This window comes from Perca flavescens, chromosome 3, assembly GCF_004354835.1.
Source record: "Perca flavescens isolate YP-PL-M2 chromosome 3, PFLA_1.0, whole genome shotgun sequence".
Lineage (NCBI taxonomy): Eukaryota > Metazoa > Chordata > Actinopteri > Perciformes > Percidae > Perca > Perca flavescens.
The window spans coordinates 23,486,080-23,512,076 of NC_041333.1; the positions used below are offsets into that span (position 1 = coordinate 23,486,080).

At 38.6% G+C, this 25,997-nt stretch overlaps 1 protein-coding gene across 3 annotated transcripts in view; it reads left to right on the top strand.

Annotated features, from left to right (window-relative positions):
* veph1 (ventricular zone expressed PH domain-containing 1) overlaps positions 1-25,729 on the top strand; it is an 88,290-nt gene extending 62,561 nt beyond the window's left edge. Inside the window, exons 12-15 of one of the 3 annotated variants that reach the window (XM_028572983.1) lie at positions 5,050-5,167; positions 20,598-20,734; positions 23,622-23,675; positions 23,999-25,729. In XM_028572983.1, the coding sequence (XP_028428784.1) occupies positions 5,050-5,167; positions 20,598-20,734; positions 23,622-23,675; positions 23,999-24,181 (492 nt within the window). In that variant the 3' untranslated portion in view covers positions 24,182-25,729. Of the gene's footprint in view, positions 1-2,241; positions 2,316-5,049; positions 5,168-6,587; positions 6,730-20,597; positions 20,735-23,621; positions 23,676-23,998 lie in introns of those variants that run through there. The other 2 variants (XM_028572984.1, XM_028572986.1) reach the window with 2 other exon arrangements.
* Positions 25,730-25,997: the final 268 nt, after the last annotated feature.

The following is a 25,997-nucleotide window of genomic DNA, read 5'->3' on the forward strand; positions in this document are numbered from 1 at the left end:
TGCCTGTAGTTGTAATCAGTCATGTGCAGTTACAATCTTACAACTTGATCAAATTATAATGCTGATCTGCAAACAGTGATATAGGGAGGGGGTATGGGGTGCAGAAGGAGAGGGAGGCGGTGTACTGACAGGGTAAAGGAGGTTACATGAGGATAGATGGGTTATATTCAAACTCACATAATCCAGCCATTGTTTATTCATCTCTTTATTGAAGCCACCTCTCTGGTTCTGATGGATCAAATATGGGCTTGTGTTGTCCACATCAGCCTGTTGCCCAGCTTCATATTTGTCACTCTAAACACAACGACTTCTTCCCAAAGGCTCATTCAAACCATATACAAATCATTTACTCTGTGCATTATGGCCTGTCTGTGGTGAGCCTGGCACACACAGACTTTAGTTTAATGCGTTCTGGTTTTCTGGTAATGGACTCAGGAAGCAAATGCACACGTTTGCTATCCTACTCATATAATTGAATGATTCACTTATCCTTGTGTGATGCAGCAGATTTCAGCTCTGGATTGTGTTCACTGATTTATTATCTCTTACACACTGTTGCACAACTTCTGACTCACAGTCTGTCTTCCATCGTTTTTCCGCTTCTGTCTTTCCTTTGTTGCTTTTGAGAGAATAGTTGATTCAGCGAACAATATTAAGGCTATTTTAATTACCTTGGCATTTGTTGGATTATCAGAAACACTCTTAGTGATGAACCTCCTAGGGGTGTGGGAAAAAATGGATACAGCATAGTATCGGAATATTTTCTGTGGCTATACTGTATCGATACACAGACGCCAAGTATCAATCTTTTATTATATAAATTGCACATGAGAATGTAAATTTTTGGCACTAGAATAATTAAATCAATTGCTTTTTCAGTCCACTAGATGGTGCAGTTGAGTTTGTTTGTTTTCTGGTGAGGTCAGCATGCAAGAGGAAGTTGGTAAAATAAAGATAAAACAGATGTTGACAAAGTTTTCCATTGGGGACATAATTTGAAGTTGGAAAAAGGTAATAAATTGCAATATATTGCAGAATATTGCAATATGTTTAAAATCACAATATCGTATTGTGACATACGACACTTATGACAAGTATCGTCATAATATCGTATTGTAGGGCCTCTGGTGATTCCCACCCCTAGAACCTACAGAGAATTATTACGTGAATCTGCAGCTCCTCTTGGCTTTTCGGAGCCTTATAGTGAGTTTACGCTTATTGTTTAGCTGTCCACCCTGCAACTTTACTGTTTGGTTCTCTCTCACCGCTTTTATAGCATTGTTTTCGGCCACAGCAGGCAGATGTTTTCAGTGAAAAAGCAAGAAAGAAATTGCATACTACCTGCTTAGCTTAGACTTATAATTTTTGTTTGTTATAAGCAGAAACTGAGATGACCCTGATGGCATCCTTAGAGTTATTTTCTCAGACTTTACTGTAAAAAGATCTCTCCAGAGCCACATGAAGACATTATACAGACTGAGAATCCTCATGACGATTAAACTGAACTTCATGTGTAAAATTGGTGAGAGTACCATTCGGTAGTTAAATCTATGCATAATGTATTGCATTTTATAATCTCATCATGTGTCAGGTGTTTTTTAATGTAAAATTCTTATAAAAGTAACTAGTAGAGCTACAGCTGTCAGATAAATGTAGTGGAGTAAATAGTACAATATTTCCCTCTGAAATGTAGTGAAGTAAAAGTATAAAGTAGTATAGTATGGAAATAGTCAAGTAAAGTAGAAGTACCTCAAAATTGTACTTACAGTACTTAAAATGTTTAATTTCCACCACTGTCATAATTTGTGGAAATTTTAATTTCTCTCTCTTGTTTTCTCTATCCAGTCTTTCTTATACTTGCCATTTCTTTCACCTCTACCTTTCTGTCTCTCACACTGTCTCTGTCTGGAATTTTGAGAAACAAAATAAGGATTTCTCACAGTTGCAACATGTGTATCCTGAAGACCACTCATTCCCCTGAATCGTAATGATAATGATCGGGTAACCCTACAGATGGCCGTCTCTCTCCGCCACACATGGTCCTGGTTTATCATTATCTGCGGGCAAAGCCCTTCCACCTCAGTCATTTGGGCTGTAACAACACAAAGAAAGGCTCTGATGTATTGATGACTCTAAATGCTCTGCTCTTTCAATCACGTGTGGTTGTTTGTGGCCTTGTGTGTGTGTGTGTGTGTGTGTGTGTGTGTGTGTGTGTGTGTGTGTGTGTGTGTGTGTTGATAGGTTCAGTGGTCCAAATGGGAATACACACCTGAAAACTGAAAAACAGCTCATTAACATCAAGGACTGGCTTAAGGGGCACGGGTCGAAAGGTCAAACACACTAGTGGCTCAGCCATTGCAGCTACCTGTTTTTCTTCTACTCCTTCAAATACAGCTCCCTCTGGGCGTTTTATGTGAGTCTAACTTTGCCGTGGTGAGAAATACTACTCTCCTTCTGAAATTGATCATCAGAAAATGTGAAAAGGCTTTAGAAAGAGTTCAGAGAAACGATGAAGCAGGCAAAATACTCAGCTTTTACAACAGAATACTTAGTTGTAGTGTGTAGTAGTAGTAGTGGTCAGGATATTTAAACTGGGAAATCAAAATTGAGAGAATAGGTTAAACAGCTATCTTAATATGAACACACCGACAGAACTACTGAGGGTAAATGTATAGAAGTAGAGTATGAACACACACACACACAGGAGAAGGACTGCTTCTTTGTCATGAAGACTGATGACAGTAATCCATCATCTTCTTAAATGTTCCTGTTTTTCTCCAAAACCAGCCTAAAATGAATATGAATTATCTCATGGGTTTAACTGTCACTGAAGTGTGTTTATGTGTATTTAAAGTGAAGTGTAACTCTTACCATGTGCAGAGGGTCTTCAGGGATTTGTATTGGTTTCCATTACTTTCTATTCTGACACACACACACACACACACACACACACACACACACACACACACACACACACACACTCAATGCACAGTTGCACAGTCCATAACTATAATGTCAAGCTTTAAGGTTGACCTCTTGAGGGTGACTTATCATTTGTGTGTATATGCTTGGGATTGTGTATACATGTGTGTCTGCATAAACAGCAGCTTTACAAAGAGTTAACAGATTTCTGTGTGCTGGTTGAAACTCTTCTTGAAATTCCCAAATTCTTCTTTCTCTTTATAGTATTTTGGATGGTAGAAAATAAAGACAACAGCAGGCGGACTCTGAGCGGGTCCTCAGGATCAGTGCTGATGCATCAGTATTAGCTACTGTATATTAAGCCTGATACTGTAAATAAACTTTTCTATGCTTTGTTTTTTTTCATCTGGGTACACCAGTTGTGTAAGGTGACACAATAGAGGTGTAAAATGTGCAAACAATTTGAGCAGAGCCACTTTGGTTTACAAAAAAAATGTGTTTTTGTATTTATCCAGTACACTGCTAAAGTTGGTAAAAAAAAAAAAAAACACATTTAGGGCCCTATTTTAACGATCTGAAACGCAACTATCAAACGCAAAACGCAACTAGCTTTGTGGGCGGATCTCGGGCGCTGTTGCTATTATACCAGCGGGATAAATGACTCTTGCGCCCGACGCAACTCTAAAATGGGTTGGTCTGAAGTAGCTAGGTGTGGTTTGGGCGTAAACCAATCAGAGCGTCATCTCACATTCCCTTTAAGAGCAAGCGCGCTTGTTCCATGGCGGATTGCTATTATGACTGCGAATTTGCCTGGCGCACGCCAGCGGGAGTCGTCCGGGATGCGGCAAAGTAATAAATGCCCGTCTTGGCCGGGTGGTGATGTTGCTGCGGCCTCTCGGGCGCATCTCCTCAAGTCTGGAGAGGATTGCTGCATCCATGGAGGGTGGGCCTCCAAACGCACCACCTGCTCCTGTTGTGCCCCTTCCTCCTCCCCCCACTCCATCTCCGTCCACCCGCTCCACCAGGAGCACATCGCGCATTACTCCCGGACCAGATTCCGCCGGAGTGTCCAATCCCGCCATAGTTCAACATCACATCTCCTTAAGTCCTCTAATATTTCCTCATTTATGTCATCAACACATCCATGATTCATGGAAATGTTGTGTAAAACACAACAAGCCACAAAGAATGCTGAGACTTGTTGAGGACTGTACTGTAAAGTGCCTCCTGACCTATCCAAACACCTGAAGCGCATTTTCAGTAATATGAGAGAAGCAAAGTGTATGCGCGTTGTGCGCACGCTACATTATGGCCAAACATGCGCCCCTAAAATAGCATCTGAATAACGCGCTACTGACTTTAGACCAGGTTTTTCCTGGTCAGTGGCAGAATTGTTTTCAGAAACTGCAAAATAGCACCAGGGAACGTTTGCGCCGGAACACGCCTCCTCTTTTCGCTGAACCGCCCCCGGGAACGCAAATTCATTCCCTAATTTACCGACGTGCGTCTGTGGAGGGAAAAGTCCGCTGTGCGTCGGGTGCAGAATAGGAATGATACATGCGTCGGTGTACAAAGGCAATTGCGCTGAGTGCAAGATAGGGCCCTTAAAGTGTTTTGTTCAAGCTGTATTTGAGGAAAGGATGTCTGTGCTGATAAACATTGACTCAGATATTATATAAAGTACACTGGCCAAAATATTATATATCAATTCAGTCCTAAACTGTGTGCACTGTGCAGCTGTAATATGCAGTGAAAAATAGTATTGGATGGATCAGACTCAGTATTGGAAGATTAGCCTTTTCACATTTTGACCGGTCATAGTAAAGCACAGGTGCTACAGTACTAATAACATTAACAATGGTTCTGTTCTATTCAAGTGTCCCAGTAAGCTGTGAGATTGTGACAGGGAGCCAGCATGCACAATACCAGGACCCTGATACTGAAGTATTATTTACAATCGTTCTTTTCCTACTGTGACATGTCGAAATGTCTTCTGTGACTAAAGGCTAACCCTAACCCTCAATATTAATAAAGATATACCAAATAAGAAGTTTAAATATAGTTACAGGACATTTAATGAACATTCTGATACTTTCTCATACTTTCTTTCTTTCTGTCTGTCTTCAGGACCTGGACAGTCTCCAGATTCAGCTTGAGGAGGTGCGTTTCTTTGACCTGTTTGGCTACAGTGAGGAAGAGGGAGGTTGGCTCTGCTTCATGTGTAACAACCCTGAGAAGGCCACAGGTACACACACACACACACACACACACACACACACACACAGACACGGACCGAATTATACATAACCATGATTAGCGTACACATAGTTTAGTGTGCAGGCAGAACCAAGTTGGTTTCATACAAACAAACAAAGAAGTTTGTTTTTTGTTCTGTATACCTTGAATTTAACAGGGCAATAAGTTGTGAATTGCTTGATTGAATGATGATGAAAACACTGATGGATGAACTAAGCACATACAAACATTACATTTAAAGCCCAAAAAGTATTAAAAAGGTAAAGCAGAGAGGAAACACAAGTAAAAAATACAGGAAGAAAGAACGTGATAAATTTACCCTCTTCGTCTCACATATTCTCTCATATATTACAGTTGTTTTTATTTTTGAATACTTAAGCACTATTTTGAAAACAGGGACCGGTTTTTCAAAACCCTACACACAATGAGCACAACCACACACCCAATTAGCAGATCACCTCAGACCCTTTGCTAAATGAAACACTCTTGCAAAAACTATACACTAATTTATAAAAAAAAAAACATATTTTGTTACCATATGACTTAATTCAGTTTGAACCAGTTACACACTGCTGTTGCTAACCTAAAACACGTTTAGCAATTCTACTTCTCAGTGATTAGAGTACTGTAAATGAAGTACACAGAGACAGTGCAAATATACAATATGTTCACCAAACACTTCACAAGAACCATTCTGCAGACTGAGGAAAATATAATTTATTTCTCTCCATATACCCAAATCAGTCAACATGTCAAACATGGAGAATCACAACAAAACATGTCCCAGTTTTCATACAGCTACTACAGTAGTGTGCATACCACTGTTAGCTCAGCAAACAAACATAAAATACTGTATCCAGTACAGGCTACAATTACAGTAAAAAAATAAATAAAAATAAATAAATCTGAAAATACAGTACAGAAAATACTAGACTTACCTGCTGCATTTTATAGAGCTTAAACCTGATTGGTGTGTCTACAATTAAGCAATCATGTGTTTGCACAACTGATGCTGTGTTTCACAGATTGGCTCATAGGTGTGTGTGTTTCAGTGCTTTGGAATTGCAAGGAAGTGACATCATGATATACTTCTGGGTCTACAAGTATGTTTAGTGTTTTGCAAATCACTGTGTGTATTGTTTTGCAAAAAGTGTAAGGCTGACATTGTGCTTATAGTGGTGCACATCTGGGCCAATGTTTTGCTCCAGTGTGTAAGCAATCAGCAAAAACTGTAAAGTGCGGGTCCATTTTGTTTTTGTTTTTGAGGTCTTTTATAATTCTGTAGCTTCCCAGTAGTGTTCCTTATGTATTCAAATCCAAACATTCACATTTTGGTGCATATGTTTTAGGTCAAAATGCTGTTTTCCCAAGCCCTTCTAAAACATTTTCCCATGTAACCTGACCTGTAGGTTTCTGTATGAAGACATTGCTTCAGTAGACTTGGATGGCGGTCGGCACAGTCCCAGTTTGGAGAAGCAGACAGGAAGCTGAGCCACGTAAGGCTGTGGATGCCACGTTAGGTCGGGTCCGAAAAGTCACACAATACCACAAACTGACCAACTAATCAATCAACGGGGAACTGAAGCTGTTATATCACACTCTTCAATTCCACCAGGCTCCGTTGACAAAAACAGTACTTTCACCTCACAGAATACAGGAGTTGCTGGTCTACTGCTACCGATGCCTAACGTGGCGTCCGCAGCAGTGGTTATTTCCAAGCTAAGCACAGCTAACGTTGACTCAGCTAGTGTGAGCGTTCACATTATTCATAACTTTATTGATTAGCTTGCTCTGGTAACCAACATCACTGCTTTTTGCTAAGGCTTAGTGGGCATTTTCATTTGAAAAATCAGGAAAAGTATGCAGATGGACTTGGCCTTTAACATCATATTACTTCCATTTGACAGCCTACATCCCATTGTGGTTTCCTCTGAATCCTGCCCCTTGTTGTCTTCTCTAAACAGAACAATGAACAAGTAAAGTGGGATTTTATTATATTTTTTCAATCATGTCACCAGAATTTTTTGGGCACAGTTATGTTTCCCTGGGGTCTGGTGAAACCATTGCAGAGCTAAGCTCCATGGGATGTTTTCACTCAAAAGGCCTTCAAGGGGAATAATCTTTTCCCAGAACAGTCAAGGAAAATGGAGCAAAGAGCAGCTATATTTAATAGCTGCCAGTCTGATTTGAAGGGTCACTGTAATCAGTCAGTCAGTGCCATCATGATTCACTTCTGATTAGTTTACTTTGGACCCCCTTCGATGAGCATTTTGTCTTGATGACTTGGAAAACAAATCCTTAAATTACATTTTGATTACGGTTTGTTTTCTGTCTTACACTCTACAATTCTAGACACTGGAGACTTAGGGCTGTATAAATGTGACTAAAATATAAAGAAAATAATGTACAAAACCATTCTTTTATACACCTGGCTGTCTCACACAACAGTGGCTCTTCACTATTCCGACTTTCCTTCTTAGGCTTGATTTACACTGTCAAGCATCTATCCCCTGTTGCCTGTCTCTTCTCACTTGTTTCTCCACTGTGAGAAAAAGAAAGTGCAAAGAAAGTATGTGTAGTTGAGTGACGAGACTTTACAGAGTCTATAGATCGATGAGTGACATTTTAGCCTTAGTAGAGCAAATGTGTGACAGAATTTGGGGAAAAGGCTTCAAATCTGTGTGTAGCTCTCTGTCAGTCTCACATGAAAGCAGTTACTAGGAGTTAGAAGAGGGCAGTTTGTGGCAGATGAAGAAATATGGAGGGAGAAGAGTGGGGTGAGATAAGGTAAAAGTGTCCATGAAGCGACATGGTGTTTTCAGGCTCTGCTGTTTGATGCAGCTAATAAGAAGCCAGCAGATATTTCCCAAAAGTTATGGCCAGGGACAGGAAGTTGTTTGTCAGTGGAAGGAAACAGGCAGATGGGATGCAGTAAAAGTTTTGTGTGTGTGTGTGTGTGTGTTTGTTTATTTATGTTTATGTGCTTTTGAGGGAGAAAAGTTTGAAAAAAGTTCAGATTATAGATGATTACCTCAACATGGTCTCACAGGTTTTATGTAAGTTTATGTATGTATGTCAGTTCTAACCTGACACTTTTACATAAAAGCAAACTTGTTTAATGTAGCGAACAGTTCAGAGTCAGGTAAGAAAAACTCACACTGTGTGTTAGAGTTAATTATAAACTGTCCCCGGCATTAGAGGAAATGTTCAGTGGCTAATTCCAATATGTGTATTGCCTTATTTTCCACATTGATTTTGTATCCGGCCATCTGTTCTGATTAAAGTTTTGTGTCTCACTTCAGTGTTCATTTCTGCTGCCAAGCATTGCAGCCAAGTACAGTGCCATGGGGCTAATAGACAGTTAAAGCAGCAAAGTCATATCTATTTCCCCCACATTAATAGTCTGCATAGAAAGTGACCGTATGACACTATATTAGTGTTAGATACGTTGTTTAAATAGCTTTAGGTGCTTCGAAAACAGGTAGAAAGTCATCTAAAAGCACAGGGAGCACAACAACACTGCATGATCTAATTCACTTGAAAAAGGTTCTACAGTTAGTCAGTATTCACGTTATATGATGATTTTGTGAGTGATGGATGATCTTGGAATTACTATTCATTGGATTTGTTTATATGGAAGCTGCCATTAAGCTAGGCTCACAGCTTTTCATTTTCCCTTTCTCTTTCTTCTATGTCATTGTCTTGTCATCATCTGTTTCTTCAAATACACAAACACACATGCACAGAAGTAAACACGCACACTCGTACAAAAGCCAAATGAAAGCAATTCTTCCAGCTCTGCTGCTCAGAACAAACCAGTGTAATCACTGAGCCAGCTGAATGACTGCAATGAATGGATGATTACCTTTCAGATGCATGCCAGTTTCTCTATTACAGAAGGATTTAGAGAAGAAAAAATAGTACGTTCCCATTGGGACTGTGTGATTGGAAACGTGTGTGCATGTGGATACATGTGTTTACTAAAGCATTTGTGTTCTTGTGTCCTTGTGGTCTGATATTAACCTAAAGTGTTAGTTCACTCAAATGACCAAAACATTCTGAATTACTTCTCACTTAACCCTTGTAGTAACTAGCCAAACTGTTTTTGAGCTTTCTGCCTCCACCCTACTACAGTGAAACTTAATGGAATTGTGTTTGTGGTGTGCATGTCAAGCTATATCCCTGGACATTTAAAAAAAAAAAAAAAGAAACACCACCTGTTTACCACAGCCTACAACCTCCTTTAGCTTAGCCACAGTCATTCTGTAAAGTGTCCTTGGGTATGTTGGAAGGCGCTATATAAATTAAAGTTATTATTATTGATCAGCTACATTGTAAGAATTCTATAGCAATATCTCTTTCCAGACCTCACTGTGAACAGTTTTCATTGGAGCTACTTTCTAGCAAACAAAAAGTTCCAGTGAAAATGAAATAAGGTAAAACACTGCACAACAGAACAGACATGTACAATGTGTCTGTAACGAGGTCAGGCCCAGACACACCTCCTGTAACTGCAGAGCTGAAATCACTATCATCGTTCACCGCTGCATGGAGCTTAAGCCAGTGACGAGAGTTTTAATTGAAACAGGAAATTAACACATTCCAAGAATTAATACATACAGCCAGCATATACTTTTGCACTTCAATGTGATATGAGTCAGTCATAGAAATAGGGACTTTAATATACTTGGCAGTCAGTGAATGTAACAGTAGTCCTGATATGTGTATTTCCTGGACCAAGAAAGTTTCCGAACATCACTATAAATCTATCCTGCATTATATTCAAAAAGTCCACAAATAAGTGTCCCCTGTCTGACCTTTACCATCTGGGTCCTGGCATGTTTGTGTCAGTCACTTAAACTCAGTGGCATGAACCAACACTATCTGCAGCTGATCATTAGTCAGCTGAATAACTTTGAGGAAAAGTGGCTACGTAACATTCTATGCAAAACATTGATATGGTACATGATACGGTATGACCATGAAGTCTTTACTGTATAGGGCAAGTTTTAAAATATTAAAATAGATTTTTGGTACAGCATTAACATTTTCTACCATACAAACATGTTTACATCCAGCATCTGGCAGTAGCTGCTCTCTGAGAACCATATAGATTCACTGAATAAAATAATATCATTAGCAGCCACTGAGGCAACTCATATGCAACCTTAAGGGATTTACAGGAAAGTTGTTCTCAGTTTAGACAAAGAAAAAAGCTGACAACTATAAACGTGTTATACAGACTGTATGTATAAGATGTGAAACATATGAACAAGTATTTAACCAAAATGGAAATCCATAAAACAAGCCCACAATATGTAGATGAAGCCAGAAAATAAACCAAAACTGTCCACTGGAAATCTGTTTGGTCCAACTGAAAGCTGTCCAGCTGCATCCAGTATATTAGGTCAAGTTACAGTAAATGACAGGGATGACTCATCTCATCTCACTGAAACAAATGTAACAACACTGTAAATCCAAACGTTCAAAGTACTTAAATAGATTAAGTAGTGTATACTCAAAGTTTTAGAAAGATTTCTACTAACTTATTTTTTTCTAGTTGGTGTAACATGTTCTTCCTTAACTTAAAAACATAACTTAAATACAACTTAATAGAATTGAGTAATAACATACTAATAATGATAAAGTCCTGCACTGTTAATTTAACAAGTTGACTTTACTTAAAAAATGTATGGAAACTCACTGCCTTGAAAAAAGTAAGTTCAATGAACTTAGTAATAGTAAATTAGTGCAACTGAGTAAACAATACTTAATAAACTTATATTTTCTAAGTGAACACAGCTTGTTTATTCTGAGTAAGTTACACTCAATAAGCTTAAACTTATTAAGTGAAGACAACTTGTTTATTTTAAGTAAATGACACTTAATTAGCTCATGGTTTTTAAGTTAATCAAGCTTGCTTTTTTTAAGTAAATACTTAATTAGCTCACATTTTTTAAGTGAGCACTACTTAATGTTACTGACTTGTTTTCTGGTTCAGTTTACCAGAAAACAAGTCAGTAGTATAAACAAGCTGTGTTCACTTAAAGAAATTAAATTTATTAAGTATTGTTTACCCAGAACAATTAAGCTGCACTAATTTACCATTACTAAGTTCATTGAACTTACTTTTTTCAAGGCAATGAGTTTTCATAAATTTTTTAAGTAAAGTCAACTTGTTAAAATTAACAGTTACTCAGTTATACTCAGAGTTATACTCAGTTATACAATTATATTAAAAATGTGAGCTAATTAAGTATTTACTTAAAAAAGCAAGCTTGATTAACTTAAAAACCATGAGCTAATTAAGTGTCATTTACTTAAAATAAACAAGTTGTCTTCACTTAATAAGTTTAAGCTTATTGAGTGTTACTTACTCAGAATAAACAAGCTGTGTTCACTTAGAAAATATAAGTTTATTAAGTCAGAATACTCAGAATAATAAAGTTGCACTAATTTACTATTACTAAGTTCATTGAACTTACTTTTTTCAAGGCAAAGAGTTTCCATACATTTTTTAAGTAAAGTCAACTTGTTAAAATTAACAGTGAAGTTGACTTCAGACCTAGCAGTGCTGTGGAGATAGGTTTGGCAATGCCAGACTACTTCAGGCCCAGTGGAATTTAGATTTGTAACATTTCACTTTAAGGTGACCTTAAAGTTTTTCACTTTTGTATTTTCATCATGTAGTACATACCACTTCATATATTTGATATGTATGCATGCTGTTCACATTACCAGCTGCCACCAGCCAATCTTTTACTTTATTATGCTTTATATTGCTTTACCATAGTAAAAGCTGACTTTGCCTGAGTGGCTTGCTGCAATTACTACAGAGGTTACACACACAAGCAAGGAGCTGGTCTCATGTTTTTAATGATAAAGGGAAAAAGAGAGGATAGAGCCAGTGGTTACTGCAACTCCATGATGCTTTATGATAAACTGTTGAGTTTAACTACTGGAATGCCTTTGAAGTGAGTGGTAATGAGCTGTGTGTGTGTGTGTGTGTGTGTGTGTGTGTGTGAATAAGGTATGCAGGTTCACAACATGTACGCTCTCTCATTCTCTTTGTTTCTGGCATTGTTTAGTATTTTTATGTGGATGACTACAATGTACCCTCACCTAATCACCAAACTTACCACAGAGGTAACTGGTTTATGTGAAACCTCCAGAAACAAGAGAGATGATAATTGTAATAGCTTTACGTGGACTTTTAGCACTCACAAACATGCATATACTTTATAATTAGCATATATAAGGGGGTAATCACCAGAGGCTCCACGATACGATATTATCACGATAACTTGTGTTATGACATTCTGCGATATATTGCAATTTAAATAAATTTTCTTCCAACTTCAAATTATGTCCCCAAAGGAAACCTTTGTCAACATCTGTTTTATCTAAAAAGATAAATGTCTCTGTTTGTTCATCTCACTTTGAATTTTTTATTCTAGTACCAAAAAGTTAAATTCTCGTGTGCAATTTATATAATCAAAATATCGATACTTGGCATCCTTGTATTGATACAGTTTTGCCACGGAAAATATTGTGATACTATGCTGTATCGATTTTTTTCACCCACCCCTAATCTATAGTGGTATACATGTGGATTTAAACACACATTCACTCATGTCTGGAAGAGAGATCCCCTGCAAAAAAATAAAAAATAAAAAAAGATGGAAAACAACAAGCAAGACTCTCCATCAGTTTACCATCAATCAGTGGAGACACACTGGACGGAAATTCTCACCTCCAGAAATGATGTTGCAAATTCAGGAAATTCCCTGGCTAAAGATCAACCCGCTGTGCCAAAGTTTAAGTGAGTGTCATTACAACAGATGGAGTTTTGAAATGTTCTTAAATGATTTAAGACAGCATTTCTCAAGGGTGCTGTTAGGTATTCTGGTAATATCCTCAGGCAGGGCTGTGGTCCTAAGGAAACATGTTAGCTAATACCTTGTTATTGACAAGAAGGGACACTCATGTTATGATATTCATCTATAAAGCTCTACAGTCAAACCTCCCATCTTCCATCTCTTGTTTCATTAAATCTTAACTACTGTAGACAATCTAATAATTACCTAATCTTAGATATACAGTACCATATGTTTGCACTAACCTTGGCAGGACTGGGATCAGGTTTCATTTCCGTCTGAGGTTTTATAGCTTTACCATCAGATTTTTTGTATGACTCTTTTAATTAATTATTGTTCTTTTTTACTTGACTGTTGTTTGTTGAACATTATATTTGTTGTTTCTGTTATGCCTCTTGTGTGGTTGGCTGACTGTAAATGTTTTTTTGCACTCAGGTCACTCTTAAAACAGAGACATTGATATCAAAGAGACTGTGTGTCTTAAATAGAGTAACATAGCATAGTGGTAACATACTGTACTGTAGGGTTTGAGTGTCCAAGCAGGACCAGGGCTGTGTGTGTAGGTGCACAGCTTGCCGCAAGATAATCACACTTCCAAAAGTTAGCCTTTGAGGTTTTTACTGGAGGCAATTGTGAAACTGTGAAAACTGTTTTGGAAGGCCAATTCAATGATAGTGATTACAAATCAGAAAAACGTTTAACTGTATGCACTGCATAACACCGAGTTGTGTTTCACACCCCATTAGGGTCATATTATGGTTTGTTGTATGGTATTCATGTTGTACATGTTGTTTGTGTTTTTTATGGCTGCAGCGTGGGTTAAGTGCCCAAGACAAATGTCCCACCTTGGTAGGAGAATAAAGACAATCTTGAATCTTAAATATACATAAAGTCAAAAAGAGTAAAAGTAAAAAGAGTAAAATAAATAAGTTATTTCAGCAGTGAATTCATATTTAACTAAAGCTACTTTTAATGTTTTTATTAGCTTGGTTAGCAGTAAACTGCTCAGAAACTGTCAGTAGTGGTTGCTCCTAGCAACAGAATGTTCCATTGAAACAAACTGCTTCTATTCTGAAACATGTTTTTTGCAAAGCTAGACATGTTACAAAAAGTATTTTTCTCTTGGTAATGACTTAGCATTTTTTCCAGTTATGAAATTCTATCACTCAAAAAGGAAACGCTTCTTCTCACTCTTCGTCCTCATGTTGTCGTTCTCCAGCCAAATGCTACAAACACTAAACTGTACACATTAATACACAAATGTACTCATACATTGTAAAAGGCAAACAAATTGACACATACAGAAACACTTCTTCTCACTCTTCGTCCTCATGTTGTCGTTCTCCAGCCAAATGCTACAAATACTAAACTGCACACATTGATACACAAATGTACTCATGTTATAAAAGGCAAACAAATTGACACATACAGTCATGAAGATTTTTTTCATGTTTGGACCTGATGGCGTAATTAGCCTTGTTTCTACTAATGATTTGTGTTGGACACTTGACTCCTGTCACAGTTTTGAAATCTTGTCAGTCACTCCCATGAAGCTCAAAATGTAGCACAAGAGTATTTAGATTCAGAAATAAAATTGGTTATGGATGATCTGACCACACATAGACAGCCCTAAAAACAGTTTTTTACGATCACTATGACACTTTTTTCAATACTTTTAACAACTTTCCTCAACTCGCACCAACACACCTACAACACACAATTGACAAAACAGTTAATTTCATGCTCAAAATCACACATTGTAAACTAAACTCCAACACTAATTTCCAAAATACAATAATACACTAACGCAACACACTAAGTCTACCAAAACACTGCAAACATGTCCCAAACTCAAAGAATTCTTCCAAAACACTAACATCTGTTCTCTTCCTCCATTTAGTCAGTCATAGCCCAATGTCATAAAAACACTAATATCAGGTGGAATTACAGAAACTGCATTATTTTATGTGTCAGGTCTGCTCCTTATACAATAGACAATAGTGATTGTATCGATTATAGATTATGCTTTGCACTGCAGTTTCGTTTGAAGCCTCTTAATTTTGTTATGGTGGGTTTAGTCAACATCATGTTGGTTTAGTAAATGCATGCATTTTGTTTCTTTTGCTGCAGAAATTCAATACAAAAGATGAATGGCCCATCTCAGAGAAGCTTTATAGAATGTACGGTTTATAAAAAAAAAAAGAAAAAAGACAGAGACGGAATTGTTGCACTAAAGGCTCTATTTGCAACAGGACAAAACAAATATTATATCATGAGACAATACAAAATATTCAAACAGAATATGCCACAGAAAGAAAAAAAAATAGTCATCTTCTAATCTGCCCAGTCTTCTGCATATCTTCTCTGGCAAGGCATTTTGGGAAGAATCTTTTGGCATGCCTTATCCACCCCTGGCAGTGTTCAGCTGTGATGTCTTGGCATGCAGCATCCATTGCATCCAGGAGGGACATTTGGTCCTGTGAACAATGTTCAAAAACCCTCCATCTCCAGGCTGAGATGGGGTTGAGGAAAGGGGAATAAGGGGCAAGGAAAAGGGACATCATCCTCGGATGGGCGTCAAACCAGGCTGTGACCGCACAGGAATGGTGGAATGCCACATTGTCCCATGTGATCACATATATTGGCAAGTGGTCTCCCACCGGTCCCCTTTCTGCCTCTGGCACCTGTCTTTCATACAGGTCTTCTAAAAACAGGATAAGGCGGTTGGAGTTGGCTCCTCTCTGGCCCAGCACGGTAACTGTGGCCCTTTTGCCAATTATGTTACTTCCGCGCCAACGCCTTTTTGCCAAGTTAAAGCCAGCCTAGTCAACGTAGATCATTTCATGTGGGACTTGATTGGTCTCCAACACCACTCTCTGAAAGTACATCAGACATGGTGTGTGTAAATGCTTTGCTGTATACCTACTGTATGTCCTACTGTACTTCAGGTTTGTAGAGTAGTTTACTACAAAATATACAATGTATAGTACAGTAATGACTGTATTGCAAAACCTTACCTGGACGTATTGGCAACGGAGTTCTTTGATGCGCTCACCGTTCCTTTCAAAAGGACCTTTGTGAAGTTGTTTTATTCTGACTCTGTTTAGCCAGAGTCAGAGAAATGGATGTTATGCTGATTGCTGCAATGTTCCAAAAGACAAAGTTGTCCTTAACAGCTCTGGACTGAATGTCCTTCAGTTTTATGTCATTGTCAGCAATCACCATGTTGACAATAGCAAGTTCCTGTTCTTCATTTAGGAGTTTTCCTCTGCCCCCTGAGGGAGGTAGACGTTGAATCCTTAGAGAGACAAAATACAGTTAGATATTAGGACTGGAGGCATACTGTCACTGTAATACATGGTAAAAATATTTAACCTTTGCAGTAGGAGGAGCCATTAGACAATATCCTACCTGTTGGTTTCTTGAAAAGTCCGGACAATGGATGCCACTGTGTCCCGGCTGAGATTTGGCTGTACTCGTTCACCAGCCTCTCTGTATGATAGCCCTTGGTTTATGACATGGTCTATGAAAGTAGCTCTTATTTCATCAGTTACGCTAGCTCTGGCCCTTCTTTGAGCACAACCACGCATTCTGATTCCTCTACCTCTAACTTGCCCTCGTCCAGGCATTCCTCTCCCTTGCCCTTGTCCTACTCCTCTCCCTTGTCCTAGCATTCGTCTTCCTGTCCCTCGTGCAGGCATTTTACTTACTTTGTTTGTGTTGCTTTTGTTGTTATTGTTCCTTTTCCACACAAGATCAGCCAAAATAGGTCCTCTTTTATGTACTACCATATGGTCATGTGATTGAAAGAACCTCAACAGCTGAGTGTGTTTCCTAGATGCGAATCAGCTGTGATCGATCTATTTGCATAGCTTCAATCAGCTGTTTCTCAGTAGCAATGGAATAAAATGCAGGGGATATATTTGTGTTTCAATTTACAATATGAACAGCTGTTCACTGTGACTTTATCTGTTCTGACATACAGTGTGAAAGCATTTGTAAATTGGTCGGTAAAAATCCATTGTTTTGGTATTGGTTGAGCTTGTGTGTAAAAGAAGTCAAGTTACAGTCAAAAACTGTAAAAGCATGCATGCGGCAGAAGAGCACATTGGGATCTGATCGAAGGCAATGCTCAGCAGACATCACCTATATTTGTTTGTGACTTAGTGTGTGCATTGGAAAGAATGTAAAATGTAAATGTTTTACTCACAGGATTGGCATCCCAGTGAATCCCCAGTAAAATATAGAAAGCATTGAAATACAAAACCTCATCCAGTCATACTCAACAGCCAATAATCTAACTACTGCTGCTATTGTTAAATGTATGGATGCACCACTTTTAGCTGTAAAACTAAAGGGTCAATTCACTTAAATGACTAAAACAAAAGTCTCCCTTACCCGTAGTGATATTTAATCTTAGAGAACAGTTTGGGTTTTATTTGCCTAATAATCCAAAATGGCTAGATAACACAAGAAGTAAGTGAGAACTGTAATGACATTGGGTGACCTGATCCTTCAAAATAAAGATTAATAAAGGAATCAATGTTTCTGTTATGCAATGCATAGCATGGTGTTCTTTATTATGTTGTATTGTGTAATGAACAGAGCTGCAGTTTGGGATTATTATTATTATTATCGATTGTATACTATTTTTTAATTAATCAGTTTATAATTGTGTCTATCAAATGTCCAAACATACAATTAAATGTCTATAAAAAGTTATCGGACCCTGAAATAATGACTTGTAATGCTATAAAAATTTAGTTTGGCCCTGAAAGCTATTTGATTTATAACTGTGTGAAACAGATGACCTTTTGTTTGGCGTCAGGCACCTCTGTGAATCATCTTTCCAGCATGCCCACACGTTGCAGTAATCTTTGTCTGATTGACTTATCATCGTGGATACAAAGAGTGGCTCTGTTTGGTGGTTAACATCTGAAGTCCTGGTTTACTGGCACCAAACCTGAACTGGTCTGGAGATCACAGTATCTCAGAGTACACAGTCACACATATCAACCTGTGATCACTTTAATTAATCCATTTCATGTTGGTCAGAACAAAATAAGCAGGTTGTTTGTATTCAAGAAAAACACCCATAAACACAAAAAAACACATGCATACTGTTACAGATACACACACACACACACACACACACACACACACACACACACACACACACTCTCAAATCAGTACTTGATCCAACTCAGTGCAGGAGGTGATGTGAGTGTGAGTGTTTCTAATCAGACCAGTCCAGACTCGACTGTGGGAGTTCTCCTCTGTCTGATCACAGACAAAATGCTTTTGCTTTGATATAAACTGAACAACTTATTAATGTTGACTAGAAGTTGATAAGTTCAAGTTTGTTTGTATCCCACAATATAATGCAAATAAAATCCAAAGTGCTTTGGGGTTATAAAACATTAAGACTAAGAACACAATAACAGGAATAAATAAAAGTAAAGGAAATTGAGAACAGAATAGGATTAATGATGTAAGTCTCAGTTCCGCAGGGTGGCTGCGCTGTGCTTTAGATGCACATATGCTCAATGTTATCCCACTTTATCTGGAGAAAGTCATGGGGATAAGAAAAGGGCAGGTGCTTTGTGACCTGAGAGATCATTTTCCTATGACAGGGGTCTCAGTATAAATTACCTGGAGGTCATGAGCCAGGTTGCTTATTCCTAGAGGGATGCGATTAAACATTTGGTGGTGTTTTTTAAAATAAATAAACACTAAATTTCAACTGTATACACTTCAAAGTTGAGCCATATTGCTCTCCATGTTTAGTAGAGTAATGCCACTGAGATTGTTTTCCTGAGAACGACAGCTTTCTCTTTGCAAATTAGACTGGAAGTGGTGACATTAAACTCCAAGAGAAAAATAATCAGTTGTCAATCTCTACTGCAGTCTGTCCTCCAGGTCAATCTTTCTTCTGGGTTTAAAATGAGTTATATTTTGATTTTGAACAAATCAAAAGGTCTTTTATGCTCTGATGTAATAGCCTTGCTAGAAAATGAAATGATTACTGTAAACTAAAAGAGTGGGGATAAATCCAAATTGGAAAAATAGAAATTTGCAAGCCAGATGTAAAAATAAATCATAACCATTTAGGGAGTCTTATTAAATTGTCTCGTGGGCTGAATCTGGCCTGTCCTGTGGTATAACAATCAACTCACAGAGTTGAGAAACTTGCTGGTTACTAGTTGGTTGCAAAACATGCCACATTATTTATTTCACAACCACCATTTTCACTGATTCTTTACTTTTAGAGCTTTTCTGGCAACATAGCTCATGAACACAGTGCTGTTCATTGGCAAATTGAAGTTTTTTAAATTAAATTAAATTCAAGCAGCACGGTGGCCTCACAGCAAGAAGGTACAGGGTTTGTTTTAAGATTATTTTTTGGGCTTTTTCCACCTTTATTTTTGTTAAAACAGTTAGGTGACAAAGGGGGAAGACATACAGGAAATCGTCACAGGTCCGATTCGAACCCTGGACCTCTGCGTCAAGGCATAAACCTCTCAGTATATGTGCGCCTGCTCTACCACTGACCCAACCCGGCCACAACCTGGGCCTTTCTGTGAGGAGTTTGCATGTTCTCCCTGTGTCTGCGTGGGTTTTCTCTGGGTACTCCGGTATTCCCCCACCACTAAAAATATGTTCCCCTCCCTCTCTACCAAGCTGATGTGTGGTGAGCGTCTGCCGTCGTAAGGCTGCCGTGCATCACATTGGTGGTGTTAGAGAAGCGCTTAGATGCAATTTGAGTGTCTATGATAAAGCTCTATATAAATGTAATGAATTATTAAAGGTCCCATGACATTGGGCTCTTTGGATGCTTTTATATAGACCTTAGTGGTCCCCTAATACTATATCTGAAGTCTCTTTCCCGAAATTCAGCCTTGGTGCAGAATTACAGCCACTAGAGCCAGTCCCACAATGAGCTTTCCTTAGTATGCGCCATTTCTGTGTCTGTAGCTATTGAGGAGGAGAGAGGGGGGCAAGGTGGAGGGTGGGGGTGTGGCCTTGACCAACTGCCACTTTGCTTGTTTGAAAGCCATGATGTCTCTCTCTCAGGGGTGGGCCAAATTCTCTGGGCGGGCAAAGCAGAGAAAGGGGAGGTAACCTTGCTCCTTATGACCTCATAAGGAGCAAGATTCCAGATCGGCCCATCTGAGCTTTCATTTTCTCAAAGGCAGAGCAGGATACCCAGGGCTCGGTTTACACCTATCGCCATTTCTAGCCACTGGGGGATCATAGACAGGCTGGGGGAATGCATATTAATGTTAAAAAACCTCAAAGTGAAATTTTCATCCCATGGGACCTTTAATTATTTCAGACCCCCACCGGCTCATGAATGCATCATAGTGGAAGACCTTTCAGATCAGTCTATTGATGTTCAGCTGTAATGCAAAGTAAATTGGCAAATCATAAAACAATTATTTTATTTTATTGCTGTCTGTCTTTCATTCTTTTTATTTTGATTTCTTCCTTTGTTTCTTTCTACCTCTGTGTCAAGCATTGTGTGTTTGTGTGGCCCTCTAGTTGTGAACCAGGAAGGACAGCCTCTGATTGAGGGGAAGCTGAAGGAAAAGCAGGTCCGCTGGAAGTTCATCAAGCGCTGGAAAACCCGCTACTTCACCTTGGCAGGAAATCAGCTACTCTTCCGGAGAGGCAAATCAGTACGTAGCCAATGAAAATGAAACCTTACACACGTACACTGTCCCTGGCACTTCATTTACGTTCTGTGTCATTTGAATCATGATGAAACTCTGTATGAAACAGTGGAAATCTCATCTCGTGATAAGCTTAACTGTCCCTCAGGAGCATCCGGTGAATCAGCCTGTAACAACCCTTGGCCCCGGGAAGCACACTTGGGGTGCTCCCAAGGCCAAAGCATGATGCTGCAACAACATGAGTCACTCTCACCCACTATAACTCAAAGCAGATAGCATTACGCACAAGTAGCAAACACAGTGCAGGAGGTACTGCCTCGTACAGTATGTGTGAGTAAAAAAAAAGATTTTCATGGTGAGGTTGCAACACCAGTTTTTTCTCTAACTTCCCTGTGTTTGCTGGTAACTTCCTGTAAGTCATCTACAAGAGTGAAAAAAACTAAGTACAATTGAAATAATTTCCACAGCCAACAGGAGATTGGGTGTCCTTTAGATCTTTAGACATGTTTATACAATCAGCTCCCCAAAACTCGGCAAGGCACGACATCCCAGAGGAATACTGTATCTGGAAATAGTAGGATATTCTGTGGTGGTTGAAACGCAGAAGTAGAGTTGAGCTCTTTTTTTCTTTTTTTACTCCTAACAATAGTCTTTGTACTCCTATCCAGATGGCAATGGATTCCTCTCTTTTTTGCAGCAGCCGCAAATTGGAAAGGTTTTGTGTCTTTGTTCTCGGAGCTCAGTCTATCTTTGCCAGTATGTTCTGGAGGTAGTTGGTATGTTGTGAAAGACCTTTTCCCAAATGGGGAGTGAGATTAAGAACCAAAATAATGTGTTGTTTCTTCCACATTGAATGGTTGAGCAGCTTTTGCACTCTGAGAGGTTTGAAACATTCCCCAAAACCCCACAAATATTCTATTTGTTATTATATATCTATTCTATATTCTATAGGATACCTATTTTCTCTATATTGTAGCTTATTGCCAAATGCACCTCCACTGAATACTGTATTTCCACCCTAATTGGGACCAGACAAAGAGTGATACCAAACTACAGGCATGCCTGGCCTACATGCAGGAGTACAGAAAAACTAGAGGAGAGAGAGAGAATATTAAAATAGTACCTTATCAAGCTGTACTATACTGGCTTTTTCTGTGGAAAAATGTGGCACATCTTGTTTTATATTAAGTCCATGTAAAGGAAGTATCGTTTTTTTGTTTTTTGATGCTGAAATCCGCTGTATGCCAATTTCCTACCATCCAGTCAGCCATTAGTTTCCATTTATTACACTGTTGATACACCTAGAACTTGCTTGTGTTAGGTAATTCAGTATAGTTAATATGTCTTTTTATGTTTTTGTTAGTGGAACTTATCATATAAATGCTGGCCGCTTAGCTATGGTGCGTTGAGAACCTCCAAAATCCAGCATGTCATTTATTTACAGGGTGATTTGATTTGTCAGACAATAAGAGCAGGATAGACACAAAAAGCAAACATGCACATCATGAACGGGGTAACTTGACAGCACACTCAGCAGCCTGGCTTCATAGCAGCAACATTGTCTCCTAAAATGCAAGTTGTCAAATGCAATGAAAGAATGTAATGTATGTAATATGTTACACTTAGAGATGGTCCGATACCGATACCAGTATCGGTATCGGCTCCGATACTGCCTAAAACGCTGGTATCGGTATCGGCAAGTACTGGAGTTTATGCACCGATCCGATACCTTGTAATAAAACCCTAAAGAAAATCTACGTTAAAGTAGTTTATTTATGTTGTTTTTCCCTTATAACTGACTGTCAAACTGTAGAATAAAAGAAAGTTCTGTGGCATTCATTGTTTGTGTTTGTTAATATTTCACAAAGATTATAACCTGAGCCAGACAGACAACAGAGATAGAAATCATATCACATCCATACAGGGATAGTAGTATACAGTTGTTAAAACATAATAAAATATATGACACACTGGTATCGGATCGGTACTCGGTATCGGCCGTTACACAAGTTCAGGTATCGGAATCGGTATCGGGAAGCAAAAAATGGTATCGGGCCATCTCTAGTTACACTTAGGATATTATTTTCCATAGGCCATATGGCTAAAATCAATCAAATGTCCATTTAAATCACTGTATGAATCCACTGACATGAATCTGCTGTGGGAAACATCAGACCCTCAGCACAGCCAGCCAGGAGGTAAAACTGTGAACATGTCACACACACACACACACACACACACACACACACACACACACACACACACACACACACACACACACCACAGAAAGGATGTGGGCAGTTGCCATGGGTGTTACAGTATGTGGTTTAAACCACATAACTAACGATGGCGTAAGAAGACTTGACTGTGGTGCAGTACACACACAACTACTTAACCTCACGCTGACAAACACACACACACACACATATTCAAAATTACACTGTGCAGTGGCGCTGGAGGATTTAATGTTCCTGCCCTGGAGAAGCAACAGAACAATGAAGTGTAATTGTTCATTCTGTGAATGTTTTTTTTCTGAGGTAGTACACACTGCAAACAACACTGTGACACAGTATTGTGATGCTGAAATCAGGAGGCTACATCTGACAGAGTGGCAACAAGTATTCATATGCTTAAAATGTAGAAAGAGCTTTTTAATTTGGCTGAAGATAGGTTTCTTGCTGCTTATTTGACTAGCAAAAAACACTTTCTAGTTATTCAGCAGGTTAACAAAACATAAGATCTTCTTATAAAAGATGATACATTTTAATAGCATAAACTGCCAAACAGTATATAAATAGAATATTATAAATATCTAATTTCTTAAGACTGCATTAACTTAATTAGACTCATATGATTATTATTTTTTGTTACTTCTCTTATGTTGTCCCCACAGAAGGATGAGCTGGATGACATCCCTATTGAGCTGAGCAAGGTGCAAAGTGTCAAGGTGAGGAGTTACATTCATACAATCATCATCCTTCAAAAACCTGCTACCAAAATCTTTTAATCTTCACCACTGATCATGTTTTTGCATTAGTATTAGTGTCATGGCTGTGGTTTGTACTATTAATATCATCTGATCATGTTACAGGGTACTGTGTGTAGTGTCTAAATCATTCCCTAGCAGAGTTTATTTGATTTAAGAAGGCAAATCACATCCCCAAATACTATTACAGCTGGGCAGTGAATTACTGTAACATCAGAAACAAGAGGGCTACATAAAGTTGATGTGTGAGTTTGTCATCTTCTTCTCCTCCTCTTTCTCCATAGGTGGTAGCCAAGAAGCGGCGTGATCGGGGCTTACCGCGGGCCTTTGAGATCTTCACGGACAGTAAGACGTACGTGCTGAAAGCTCAGGATGAGAAACACGCTGAGGAGTGGCTGCAGTGCATCAACGTTGCCGTGGCTCAGGCAAGAGAGAGGGAGAACAGAGAGGCAACCACCTACCTGTGAGAGCACCACAGTTAACTAATGAGGACACATACATGTGCAGACTATACATGCCATGCATACAAACTCATACATACACAAACAAGCATACACTGAGTAATATTTTGATTATCTGTACACAGAAGCACACAACATCCACTGCCAGGGGCATAACTTTGAATGTGTAATATACATTCCTATTGCCAGTACATATACTTACCTATCAACAACAAAACAAATTGTTATGCAGTATTTTTCTTTAAATAAACCAGCAATAAAAGACTGTATGGTGTGTATCCAACCAGAATGAAGGCTGTTACTGTTACTCACTGTTACACCATGGACTCACTGATGCAGCTACAACTGTGGACCATCATAAATGTATGTTACAGTATATAAGTGTTCAAGGTTGAAGTGACACATGATCTTCACTTGACTGGATGCAGTATGGACATTTCACCTTCTTCTGCTTGAGCCCAGACACTACTATGAGCTTCAACAACCAATCAAAACCAGCATCTGTGGAAACTTGGGATTTTATGAGTTTAATGATGCATGATAATTGACATGTATTTGAGGCCATAGTAGTATTAAGCAATAAAGACATCATAGAAGCACAGACCTCATAAGGACTTGAAGAAATAATGACACTGAACAGTTTATCTTGGAAGGATGAGGAAGAGGAGTCTAATGGACAGCAGATGGGGGCGGCATTCAGTACTCAAATAATCTGTCCATCTGTGTAAGAGAATGAGAGTATGATGCAGCCTTAAAGGAATAGTTCAACATTTTGGGAAACACGCTTCACTTTCTTGCCGAGCGTTAGATGAGGAGATTGATACAACTTTTGTGTCTGTACACTAATTATGAAGCTACAGCCAGAAGACAATTAGCTTAAGTCTCCTTAATGTGTCATATTAACAGGATATTGAGCTGGGGAGCAGAGAACCCTGATAACATAGACACGCTTCCGCTGGTTACCTGACAACCAGAGGTGTCAAGTACCAAAGTACAAATACTTTGTTACCTTACTTAAGTAGAATCTTTTGGTATCTATACTTTACTGGAGTAATTATTTTACAGCAGACTTTTTACTTCTACTCCTTCTCCTTACATTTTTACGTAATTATCTGTACTTCTGTACATTTTAAAAATAGCCTTGTTACTCCTATATAGACAACCATACAAGGGTAATTGTTACTAATCCTGCCCTGCACCAATTTTCTTATACAGTTTTGTTATCCTACATCCGTTGCCCTCACAGATTCCTGCAGCTAAGCTTGGATGTACATTTACATTCCAATAAAGGCTATTGATAACATGCCTCTGAAGTTTGACTTTTTTGCACCATTACAATACTTATAGGCAACTAGTCATCATATATTCCGCTCCATGAAACACATGTTAATGCTCAGTAGTACACATATATGGTTTTTTAATGAATTTGCATTGTACTAAAATGCGTTCATTTTCAATGGGCATAAATGCGGCTGAAACAGGTGCATCCCAAATTTTTCAACATTAACATTTTAATATAACCTTATTATAGTCATTATGGCCTTTAGAAAAAAAATTTTTGTGGAGGTGGAGTAGTGCACTATAGGCCCCTGTGGCGCGGCCTAAGCTTTTGTCCTTAATGGCATTTTTTTCCCCTTACATTACTTTTACTTTTATACTTTAAGTAGTTGTGAAACCGGTACCTTTACACTTTTACTTAAGTAAAAAGCTAGAGTTGATAGTTCAACTTCTACAGAAGTCTTTTTAAACCCTAGTATCTATACTTCTACCTGAGTAATGAATGGGAATACTTTTGACACCTCTGCTGACAACCTAATGCTGA